Source organism: Apus apus, chromosome 9 (genome assembly GCF_020740795.1).
Source record: "Apus apus isolate bApuApu2 chromosome 9, bApuApu2.pri.cur, whole genome shotgun sequence".
In the NCBI taxonomy this organism is placed as follows: Eukaryota; Metazoa; Chordata; class Aves; order Apodiformes; family Apodidae; genus Apus; species Apus apus.
In genome coordinates, this window is record NC_067290.1 from 5339338 (window position 1) to 5352044 (window position 12707).

Here is a 12707-nt window from a genome sequence, read left to right on the forward strand (position 1 = left end):
TTTTTTTATTCCCTGCAGTTTTATTAAGCATGTGCTGTGGGGCAGTGCTGGAAAAAGGACACTCCATTTGTCTCATCTGACTCCATCTCACTTACGTTTGTCACAACCAAGTCCTTGGGCCTCATGCCCTCTCCAGAAATTCACTGTTGATAAGTAACGGCTTAGGAAAAATCTGAAACCTCTCTATCTCTGTATCCTTAGCCACTGCTCTAGGAGACAGAGGTGCCCTGTTTCATCTTGGTTCTTGCTCCTGATGCTGCTCCCTGATTTGCTCTCAAGGTGCTCTGGTGGCTCAGCTGCTTATCTCTGCAGTGACAGGCTGCCTGTGTTAGGATCCTTACACCAAACCTCTGAGCTTATCGCTCAGGGAGGGTCTTGGTTTCAGACTGGTGTGCTGCTGCTTCCCTCAGAGCCTGCTGCCTGACAGTGAAGAGATACAGAACTCCACAGCATCCTTCCTCAGCACCATTTGGTGACTGTCTCCTTCTGGGAGATGGGCCCTGAGCAGCACAGGGAGAAGCCCAGCAGGAGGGGAGGCTGGCGAGCAGGAGGACCCCCTCTCTCTTTGCAGAAGGGGAAAATCTGTTTTTTTTTCAGGAATCCCCTGCCTCAAGCCCTGGGCTTTGGAGTGATTCTTAGTGACTTTGCACAGAGCAGGAGCATTTTGTTGCAGACAGTGTTTTGCTGCCATGGTTAGCTGGTGATGCTCGTGATAAAATGAGAAAGGTCCTTCTGAGATGAGCTTGCATGTATAAATTACAAATAAATATTCTGCATGCGGGTGAACTGATTTAACCCAGCTAAGCTGAAGATGTTGATACTGATGTGAGTGGGAGCAGAGTGCAGCCCATAATTCACATTGTGTATCCCTCAGGACAGCTGTTGGTGCAGTGCCTGGTAGGTCACTTCCAGACACGCATGGCTCTGCAGTCCAGGAGGTTGGGCAGAGCCTGTGGCATTGCTGCGAGAGACTTGCAGGCTCTGCAGACAGGCAGGACAATCAGCCACCTCAGACTACCTGGCATCACCCGGGTGCTCTGAGCCTGTGCTCCACCCAGGGCTGCTGCAGAAGTGACACACGTGGCAAAACTCAGGAAGAAGGACCGTGTGGCTACAATTTTAAGCAGTCATTCATATCTAGGTTTGTGTGCCTAGCTAAGCCCTGTGCAAGCAAAATTCATGATTCATGCTGGGTAAAAAGCAAAGCAAAAGCAAGTTTTATGAGCACTGCTTTTTTTTGCCACTTTTTTTTTTTTTCTTCTCCCTATTCTAGTTGGCTTCAGCATTAAGTATAAGCTGCCTTAGTTACCCAGACTGACTGGTTTGCCTTTCCAGTTGTGTGATTTCATTTCACAGCTGTGCAGATGTTTTCAGCTCTTTTTCTCCAGCAAACCTCCAGGAGCTTTTATAAATGGTGTCAAAGTAGGTGGCTGAGCCCTGGGTACAGCTAACATCAGACATCAATTCTGAGATACAGCCCTCGTCCCTGGGGTGAGGCTCTGAGCAGAGGGTCCATCTGCCCCAAGGCATGTGTTGGGGAATGTCTTCCAGAAGAGATCTTCACCTTTTCTTTGTGCCAGTCCAGTGAGGATGCTCTGAGCCCATGATGCTGCTGGGCTAAGAGGTTGACAATGACAGGGACAGGAACTTCAGGGAATTTGCTTTTAGCCCCTCTCTAGGGCTGAAGAAAACAAATTGTCCAAATCCCCTATACAAGATTTCTTCACTTATACAGCTAGTTAGCGTGTCTAGGAGCCAGTTTTTCAATGAGACTTGGCATGGCTTTGCAGCTGAAGGTTCTGCTGTTAGTTCAGTTTGTCCTGCTCTTCAAAACCCCTTTTGTGTGTGTCATAGTATTTCCATCATGCTCCTGAGATCTATGCTAGGATGTTCCCATTTTTGAAAGCGGAGGCTGTGGACAAGTCATTAAGCACAGCAAAAAAATGCACTAAAAAGTGATTACCCAGGTGCAAGTATGTGATCTGTTTGGGGAAGTCTTCACACAGGTGGTTTAGTGGCCTCTTTGATTAGAAATTCAGAACCTCTCCTGATGCAGCTGCTCTGCAGGAGTGGTTCTTACACAGTTCAGCTGCTGCCCAGGGCGGGGAGACAAAAAATCTGCTTAAGGTGAAACAGCTGAGTTTTTTCCCAGAATAAAGGCAAGGCCCCTTAATGATTCCCTCACCTGGAGTGTCACTCAGATGGCCACACTGCCGTGGTGCAGCCTCCTGGACAGCAGTGCCATGATCTGCTGGGACTGCAAGGTGGGGATCCCAGGTAGGGTTCTACTCTCAAAGGTCTCATGTGCTCTGTCCTCTCTCCTGTTCTCTAAGTGTTACACTAGAAGCTGTGTTGAAGAGTAATGAAGGCTTGTTACTATAGACCTGCCTCTTGTAATTGGTGTCTCTGGTATCAAGTAAGTGCAAGCTCTGGCTGTGTTTTCCTTGACCTTTAGAGCATATGTAGCATTGCTTTCACATAGATTCTCTGGTGTCTGGTAAGGGTTGAGTTCATGCACCTTCTCTTTCACAGATGAATGTTTCTCTTTTCTCGCCAGCTGTCTAATTCCTGAGTGTTCCTGTGCACTTGGGAATTATGTATTCTTGTGATAGTGCATACATTCAAATTTAAGTATTCCAGAAGGTGTGATGATGCCCAAGGCAATTTTCGTTGATACCCGTCTGCTTCATCACTCCTATGCCTGCAACCTCAAGATGAGATGGTGAAGACCAAAAGGACATTGAAATGAAATTGGGATTCAATGATCTGAAATAGTGCTAAATTAAGAGGAGGGGGCCAAAACAAAATTACCAGGATACATTCAGTCCTCCTGTTTAATGTTTTAAAGACACCAATGGTTGGTGTCTTTAAAAAAATTAGGTCATGCTTTAGTGCAAGTTCTGCACATTGCTTGTTGAGTGAAAGGCAGGGGGTGAGACTTGTGAAAAGTGCCCAGTTGTTGGTTTATTTATTAAGTGCTGTGTACAAGTAGAGCACATTATTATTTAATGAGGAGTACTGCTCTTGCTGGTTGTAAAGCAGCGCAGGGAGATAGAGAGCATACTTCAAAGAACTGGGACTGTGCCCGTTCCTGCCTGGACAGAGCTCTGGAATTGGGAATGATTTAATGGGAAGGCCAAGCTTGACAGTGATTTCTCAATATTTTAGTTGTCCTTTTTGCAAAATGAAGGTAGAGAGGCCAGTTGCCTTTGTGAATGACCTAGGTCTCCCAATGAACAGCAGCACTGTGTGTGAGCACTCTGAAGGAGCTGTGTACTGTTGTCACTGCGTGGGCAAAGAGGGCAGGACATGCTTGTGGAGGGAGGAGCTTGCAAGCATGGCTGGAGCACAGAGAGACACAGCAGTGTTTTCTTGAACCCCATCCAGAACAACTCCAAAGTGTCTGAGACTGATTAAGTCCATGAAAGGCAGGACTCAATGCACAGGAGTGTCTTGCCTGACTCATTGTTCTTTCACACCTTTGCCAAAAGACCTTGTAGGCAAATAAAGCCAATAGCATCCATAGCAACTCCCACTCTATGGCTTAGAGGACATGAGAAGGGGGATCCCAGCAGCTTCACAGCCACTGCAGATGGGGGATCCCTCAGGATGTGGGAAGAGGGCTTACCAGCCCCTGGTGGTGGTTGCTGAAGGAAGAATGAAGTCCTGTAAGTGAGGGGTTGTTGAGCCCTGTGATCATTGTTGTGCCAGAGTAGCAAAATGCATGTCTAGGGACAGATCTCCCACAGCAACAAAGGTTGTGGTGTTGGTGCATTTGTTGTAGCTCTTCTCAGGGGCTGCATCCCTGGGCCAGTGGCTGGCTCAGTCCTTACTTTGGGCTTCCTATCTATGAAAGTAGGGCAAGGCTTCTATTTCACAGCAGTGACTGAGATGGCTGGGTGGGCATCACCTGCTGGAAGTGCATACTCATCCCCTCTGACCCTGGAAATGCCAGGTTTACTTTTCTTCTAACCATCAGAAGTTAGGCAAGACAAACCCGTGCCAGGTGTCTGGCTGGATCTGGGCTTCCTGTCTCGGGCCCTGGCTTAGAAGAACATGGGACAGCAAAAATGTCAGTGATGGCACAGGAAAAGTTGATTGCACATCCCTTGTTTCTCTCTTTAGCTGATTTTGAAAGGGTAGCTTGTGCCTTTTTCTGCTTTGTTTAGATTTAGGAAATATTTTACTGCTTTCCTCTACTGAATCCTGTGAAGGAGGCTCTAGACTATGCTGGTACAAAACAAGTTACCTGCATTTCCAGGCAGAGGGTTTATCTCTCCTTTTCCATGGTCTGTACTTGTGAGATGTCAAGTTTCTGTAAAGTGGGCAGTGCATGGTATTGGTTAGTCTAAATCACAGCCAGGCCTTAACTAGCTGCAGGGCTCCCCTTTGCAGTTGTGGTTTGTTTTTTCTGGGGTGATAAGATTTGGTAGAAGTAATGAATCACATCTGCATGAAGTAATTGGTCTGTGAAGTGAGCAGCTCTGGGGCTGGTTCTGTGGAGCATCTTTGGCCAAAGGAAACTTTGCTTAGCATGTGCAGGGCGTTGCAGTGGCCTTATAGAAAAAGTGGTGACAAGTAGGGATAGTAAATGCATAGGGTTTTCATTCATGCAATGGGTCTACCGTGTGCTTTACCCAAAGCAGATATACTGATAAGAGTAGGCAGCCCTTGTAAAAGCAATTATTCTTTCACTTCAGACCTCCCAGTAAAAGGTTGCTGGGCTTACATTTCCTTGTCCTCCTGCTGAGCTTTTCTCCTGTAATTGTAATGTCACAGTATTAAGCAAGAGCACAGGGCATTTGAAAAATCAGTTGTCATTTGAGTCACGCTAAGTCATCACGCAACTTATTTTCCCTGTTAATACCTCGGCGATTGTGGTGAAGAGCGTTGCTATAAATTCCCATCCAAAGCAGCCGCGGGATTTCTGCGGTAAAGCTCAGCCTGGGTGAAGCAGACTGGGAGGAGCGTGTGGTCCTGGGCTGGGTGCGTGGCAGAGGGACATCTCCGGGGCGGGAATGCCATCTCGTGGCCGTAGATCGCTATTATGTGATTGAATCCTCCTCCCATCCCTTCTTGCAACTTCCCCATAACAATTCTCCTGTGCCTCAGTTGTGCTCTGGAAACAGAAATCAAGCAAAGATCATCCTTTTTTTGGGTTCCTAAAGCTGTGCCATCCATCTCAGCAGCTCCTCTTGGCTGCGGTGCCCTGGCAGCCAAGTGACACGGAGCTGGCACAGGAGTGGGGGCTGCTCGTGAGCCACGAGCAGATCAAGAGCAAACCTCCACAGGCTTTGCTTTGCTGCAGTCTCTGTCAGCTTTGCCCTGTTCCTTCTGCACCTTGCACACTCCAACACAGATGTGATGCTCTCCTAGACATATTTCTCTCAGCCAGCAGCCGGAGTGTTGCCGGAGCCAGTCTGAGGATGTGGGAGTTGCAGCTCCTGGAGAGAGAGATGGTGCCTTTTATCAGCTGTCTGGTGTGGCTGGCTGCATCATGTTCAGCAAGATGGTGTCTGCGTGCATGACATTTACATTGTGTCTCAGAGCCATGGGACCAAAAAATGGACAGTCCCTGAAATGCTGGAGGTTGGAAGACATCCTTGGCTGCTGCAAGGAGGAGCTGAGTCCTTAAGGAGCTGCTGCCTCTGCTCATCTTTTCCACAGTGCTTTCTGCAGTAGTGTTTTTGGGTAAATGAGCACCCTTTTGTTAAGCAGTGTAATTACTGATTATGTCTTTTTAGTGGAGGGAGTATTCTGTGCTTGGCAGGAATTAGGATATCGGAGGAAGTGATGGATTCACTCAGAGGTTGTCCCATCAGAGCAGACCCCAGTGCTTGGAGTAAAGACATGGCCTCACTCAGAGTTACATAGCTCCAGGAGAATCAAGCTGTGTTATGAATGCAAGCCAGCCTCTATCTCTTTCTACAGGCAGAGTGGAAAGGTAACTTTCTTAGCATCTGAATTGTATTTTCCTGGCCCAGGCCTTTTTTCCATGAGCAGAAACATAGAAGGTTCTTTGCATCTATATATGCCTTTTGAGATTTTAATTTCAGATCTTTGTTGTGGCCCTGCAGCAGTTACCTCCAACATGCCTCTTTAGCAGTGGAGATGGGCAGGGGCACTTCTAGAGCAGGCTTCATTTCATCTGCTTGCTGCCTCTAAACTGGGATGAGGCAACTTAAGGCTTAACTCCACTATTCATTAGTTCTCTCCTCACAACAGCAAGAACCCAAGGCAGGTGACTTGGGCATGTGTACATGGTAGTACAGTCCCCTAAATTTGTGGTTTTCCACAGTTGTGGTCTCTTTCATGTCTCAGCATCCTCTCCTGATAGCTACAGATCAAATCCTGTCCTCAGAGCCATGGTTCCATCTGAGGCCCTCTATGGCCTGTGAAGTCTAGACTCAAACCCACAAAACCCACCAAATGGGTTAAGTTACTTGCTGGGGTTTTTGCCTTTGGGGGAGCTGCATTCCCAAGGATGTGCTCCTGGCCTGGGAGGCCTGGCCTGCTGATTCAGTTACATCTGAAAAACAATATTGAGCAGGTGGCTCATTAAACTAGTGCAAATCTGGCCAAAGTGCAGGGATATTTTTCTGCAAGACTTTTTGCTTAACCAGTAAACTTGTGGGAACAAGGGCAGCATCTCCAGCAGAGGGGCCGTGTCCCAGGGTACTGCTGTGTACAAGGAGCATAATGCACATCTGAGGGAAACCTTGAGGGCAGAGTGTTGCTCTCTTTAATACACATTTTATTTTCTGCTTTTTCGTGTTTATTCCATGCAAGCTGCCAAGCAAACCCGTTTCAATAAATATGTCTAGAGAGGGGAAAAAAGATGTCCTCTGGCAGTTTTGAAGCCCATGGAAACTGGTCATAGATCATGTTTAGATGTCAACTCTGTCTCAAGCCCATCACTCTCCAGCTGCTCCCATGTTAGCCCACTGACAGGCAGAGCTGGTTGGCAGAGCTGATTCATGGCACAGCAGTGTAATTCAGTTGCACTTGTTCATTATTTATAGAAATCAGAGGCATTGATGTTCTGGCCAGATCAAGTTACAAGAGCAGTGATGGAAGAAGGTTTATTCTTTCAGATTAGGGGCTAAGCAGAGTTGCTGGAGATCAGTAGTTGACTGAGAGAATTATTGCATTCTGCTGGGTGTTAACGTGTATGTTTTGGGAAGGTCATGGGTACTAAAGCTTCACTTAGAGGAACTTAAAACAGGAGGTGAATAGAAATTAGTAAGTCAGTGTCTCTTGAGAGCAGCTGAGAAAATTGTAGACGAGGCCACACGAGTGGGATATTGTAGAGAAAAACAGTTGGAAGTGTGATAGAACTAGGAGGTCTTGTTTTGTCCATAAGCTGGGAAGGGCTGAGTAGCATCAGCCTGCAGGTTTGCCAGCTTGAAACAGCTGCTGGTAGCTTGGTCTGAGCAGCCTGGCACCTGCATCAGCAATGGCCATGCTCTCCTTCTATGTGCCAGTCAAGACAGTGCCTGGGATAGCTCCCAAATGCTCCTGGACCAGTCAGGTAAGCTTCAAATGCTCCAGGTTGGATGAGCCCATGGAGGTAGCTGGAGACAAGTCTGACCCTCCTCCCTTGCTGTCCAGATTGTGCCATCTGGATCAGTGTCATTTTATGTGTCATTTAGCAAACAATCTCAGCACTTTGGGCTGTTGGTTTAGTAACTGATGGCACCTCTGGGTGAATCCCTGTTCCTAAAGGTTACACACAAATTCTACAGTGATGACTTACTTATTTTGCTTGTAAAAGGTAAAACAAAGGCCAGCATCAAGTTAGCCACTGGGGCACATCTCATCCTCTGGCTTTTTGCAACCAGAAGTGTTTAGCTACTAATTCTAAGTTTGATGCCTAACTAGAAACCCTGGAGGTGCGAACAGATCCTACTGATACCACTGGAACAGCACAGATGCTGTAAATAGGGTGATAAATCTAGCCAAGTCCTTTTGCATAGAAACATTTCTTGGCCAGCTCCAGACTTTGGGATACACTAGGCAGGAAGAAATGCCAGGCTGAGGGTTTCAGGTGAGATTCACACACTTAATATGGTCCTAACTGAGCAAGTAGTGTCAGAATTTTTCTATTTTTTTCTGTGCCTTGTATTTCCTTTTGGCCAGAATGACACTGTTTGTCCTTGTTTGCAGATGTATTACTGCTTTGAAGTGTCAGCATGAGCTCTCTGATACGGGGACAATGTAGTGTGGCTACTTCATGAGAGGATCTGTCCAGAGTGGGTCCCAAGGCACTTTCCCAACGAATAAGCTCCCTGCAGTGATAACTTGCTTAATTATTAAATGTGGAAAGGAAACCATTACATTGCTAGTCCCTCAGAAGATCCTAATATCTAACTACTGTCCAGAGCTAATTATCTGAACAATAATTTCATACACAGCACAGATAAACTGCATACTTAGATTGAATACAAATGATGTTTCAGGGACATGAATGATGGTCTTGTGCTGAGCATCACTATGGCAACTAATGACATCACCACAGGCTTCAACCTGCACAAAACCCAACTCTGAGGGTCTCTGTGTTTGTTGACATGGATCTTTTCAGGGCTTTTGGGGCTATGAATATGTAAGCACCACAGTGTTGTCAAGGGTTTGCTATGTATGTTTACTGTCATTTGAAACATTTATTCCCTTTGTGGTTAATGTTGTTCTCGTGAAGAAAACCTAATGAAAATTACTGTTTGTATTTGGTTAGTAACATTTGTTGATAACATATGGTCTGGGAACGCTTCAGCAAATAAGAGCTTTTTAATAGTAAACAGAGATATGAGTTCTATAAAGCAGATCCTGTCAAAATTCACAGTGTAAGGTTGGATCTTTTCTTACTTTTTATACCCAAACAAAGATTATCTTCCTCCTGGTGACAGCACTTCTTTTGAAGAGAGAAAACATAACCTGTGACCTGAAGCTGCAATTAGAAGACCAGGTTGTTTCCTGGTTCTTATGCTTAAAATGTTTATTAGGTAGCTGATGGGTTACACGTGAAAAAGGTGTAATATTGGGGATCTGACTGGACCTGTAGTGCTGCTGATAATTTATGGCAAACCCCTGCTCCCTGGCACTGGTGGCAGTTTGATGCATTGTCATGAAACGTGGAATAGTGACACCAGGAGAGAGAACTTCAGAGCAAAGCTGACAAAGAAACAGAGTTTCTTAACCAGCTCTGCACTGGACACTAAGGTCAGTTGGACAGGATTTGCTCAGAGGAGAGCAAAGCATTGAACCTTACTCCTTGGCCATGGGAAGGAGTGAATTATTTTTCATGCTAACTTTTATAATGCATGTTTGCTGTTTATGTTGGAAGAACATGTGGTCACTGGACCACATGTCCTCTGAGCCCTTTCTCAGTCATTTCAAGGGAACTGCCCTTCTTTAGCAGGACCTAGTTTGAGAACAGTGCAAAAGTGAGAAGGTGTCAATAATAGTATGAGAGTGAATAGAAGTGGTTAGTGGAATATGGTCATCTGGGTTGCAGTGTGTGTTCCATCACAGGTGTTTCTCCTTGCATGCTCTTGGTTACTTCTAGTTTACATAAAGCACCTTGTCTGTGGTTTTCTTCAAGCTTCTTGTACACATTGCGTGAGCTTTCAACTGTGCTGAATTTTCAGGATCTGTGGGAACAGTGTATAAATCTAGCTCACAATGAAATATACAAAAAGACAAAGAGAACCAAAAAAAAAAAAGAGAACAGTTTTTATCTGCTAGTTTCACGTTGGGTCTCTGTATGATGGGATGTTCAGGAGCATCCTCCTTGCAGTGGTGCACTCTTCCCCAGCCCTTCCTCTGGCTTTTGTCTTTGGCTGAGCTTGTGCTAATGAGGGCAAGTGTGGTTTTAACAGTGCTTTGCTTAGCAATGCTTGTAAGTTTGTCTGGCTTTATTTTAGGAAGCTTCTAACTTTCTAAGCTGTAGAAACAAAGCTTGAAACACAGCTGTGAAGTCTCAAACATGAAAGCGTCGTGACTTTTTACCCTTTAGTGTAGAAGGGATTTTTGTCCCTTCTCTGCTACTTTCAAAATTGTTTAAAGCTTACAAATAGGCATCATTTAAAGTTCCACTTAATTTTTGTTCCATGACCCTCTTCAGTCTGTGCTTGTTTGCCAGAGGGGAGAGTTTTCCTATATCTCAAAAACCTTATGACAGGTGGGAAATTTGATGTGCTGGTGTGAGTGGCACCACTTGTGGAGGCTCTTCATGAGCTTGCTTGAAAAGCCTTGGCCCTTGAGATGTTGAACAGAATTGGTGTTTCACAGCTTTCCTTTCCCTACAATCTCTCTAGATGGTAGCTGACTGCTGTGTAAGGCCTGGGTATCTTTAGGAGAACCCCACAAGGATGCTTGCCAGTGCAGCTCAGGTAAACCTTCATGGGTGTCCCCAGGCAGCATCTCCAGCTGCAGCACACTGCTCCCTGGGATGGGGACAGAGCCCAGGAGGAAAGTCCAAAAGCCCTTCAAGGAAAGTGAACTGTGGCCAGACTGGGGCTCTGTCCTCAAAGCTTCCCAACATGTTCAAATCAAGAGAGGAAACCTCTGGTGTGATGTGCTCAGGCCCATCACCAGACCTCCCTCCAGTGGGCTGCAGTGCAGCTGTGGTTCCCACCCTGGTGCAGGGGGGTCAGCTGCAGGGTGGGCTCTCCTGGTGAAAATAAAAATGGCAATTCTAGCCACAGGTGTTGGCAGAATGTGGCTAGAACCCCTGTGCCTGCAGGGTCCTAGGTGGGACTCTTTCATGTTTTCTGCACACTTGGGCAGCTTGTGGTTGCAGGAGCTTGGAGATGTCACCTAGAAACATACATGTCTAGAGAGGGTTTTCTCTTATTGTGGGTCATTCAGCCTCCATGTCGCTGCTTTCCAAACTGCAAGACCACCTGGGGATTGACTTGTGGAGTGCAAATAGTAGACAGTGGTCTCAGTTTGTGGGATAGTTGGGGAGGTGACTGCTTCCTGGCATGGATGATGTCCTACTCTGCAGGCTTACTCCAGACATAATGGCTTGAACTTAAACCTGGTATGGGACTTGGAGGATGACCCAGGTTAAGCTGGGGTTTCTGAAGAGAAAACAAACCTCACTATCAGCCCAGAAAGGAGAGGTTAATTAACCAAGAGAAGGGCAGAGGCACAAGTGATTACAGATGTCCTAGGTGCAGATGTCCTCAAACAAGTTCTGTTGTGACTATGCAGGCTGTTGCTGGAGGAGGCAGCAAGATTAAAAAGTTATCTTAAATTTGGTAGCATGCTGCTCCCAAATACTCCTTTTTTTTTTTCCCCAAAGAACCGTCATGGGTTTTACAAACATCTGCCCCACATTTCCCTAGGAACGTAATTAATGCCCTTGTCACTCAGCTCAGCTTCTTCAGCTTATGCCAGTCAGAACGTTTTTGGTTAGACGTTGCATGCCCAAAGTGTAGTGCGGCTGCTGACCCCCTGAACATCTTTCTGTCCTTATTTCCACAGCTGGGGCACCCAAGGAGACTTCACAACGACACATGCACTTCCTGCAGTGAAGGTGAAGCTGTTCACAGAGAGCACAGGAGTGCTGGCTCTGGAGGACAAAGAGCTTGGGAGGGTATGATGATTTTGAGCTTAATAATGTTTCCTTCTGGCCCTGCTTTTCAGAAGAAATCTCTCCTGTACGGAAATACCTTTGGAGCACAACATGCTCTGCTTTTTTGCCAACCTTCTTGGGGGGGAAGGAGGGTAAAAAAAGCAAGCTCTCCACTGCTGGAAAGGAGAGCATCTCACATGCTGGCTTTGTTGTGAGCTTTTAGTGGCAGCGTTTCAGCTGGCTGTGCCTGCTCTCAGCAAAGCAGAGGATCTTGTGTGTGATGTTGGCAGTCCGGAAAGCCTTAGAAGTTGCTTACGGAAATGGACATTCCTGAGGCAGAAAAGGGGATTATGCTGAAGCAAAAAAGAGGGGATTTAAGTCTGGCAAGAGAGTGTTAAGCTGCTCTCATATCTGCTGAGCAGCCGGTGCACGGTTGGAGCATTTGAAAGCCCTGACTGTGGTACTCGCTGCAATGGGCTGGAAATCCTGGCTCCCATCAGGAGTGTGGCTGGACCAGTGGCTTCAGTGGGGCTGGACTGGGGAGGGAAATGTTTATTGCCCCCATCAACAGTGTTAATAGGGAAGAGCTCGGACTCCCAGGGTACTGGCCACAGAGCTACCCTTCCCACCCCATCTCTGCCCCTTGCCTGCAGTCTCTAAACCAGGACCTTGGGACTGGTGGCCATCCATCGCTGCAGCCCACAGCTGCAGAATATCTGTAGACAATGCTTTCCTGTGGATTTGGGACACTGGAGTTAGTCTCCATGGATTTTTTGCAGCTGTATGTTTTGTTTTGACCCCTGGCGTGACTGCCATCAGACTTCATGCCATCCCTTCATCTGTTCTTCAGGGGTGTGAGATCTGCATCAGTTCAGGGTAACAGAGGTTGCACCTTACACACAGGCTTGGCACCTCCCATGTCCTGGCTTAGCATGGCCTGAGTGATCTCCTGCCTGAACTCTGCCCAGCTCAGCAGTGCACCTTGTTCTCATTGTCTACATGGCTGTGGCCAAGAAAGGCACCAGTCCTGTGGCAAGCCCAAGGATGGTGTTTCCAATTATGGATTCACCTTTTGGGATGTTTCTTGCTAGCTCCTTGTCTGCTTGTGCCTTGACACAAAAGTGTCTGT

General features: G+C 46.7%; 1 protein-coding gene across 11 annotated transcripts in view; it reads left to right on the forward strand.

Moving 5' to 3' along the window:
• The window catches only part of CADPS (calcium dependent secretion activator), a 215961-nt gene that overhangs the window by 89476 nt on the left and 113778 nt on the right, over positions 1-12707 (forward strand). For all 11 annotated transcript variants that reach the window (XM_051627715.1, XM_051627722.1, XM_051627717.1 and 8 more), the window contains exon 7: positions 11488-11599. In XM_051627715.1, coding sequence (XP_051483675.1) covers positions 11488-11599 — 112 coding nt within the window. The remainder of the gene's footprint in view (positions 1-11487; positions 11600-12707) is intronic.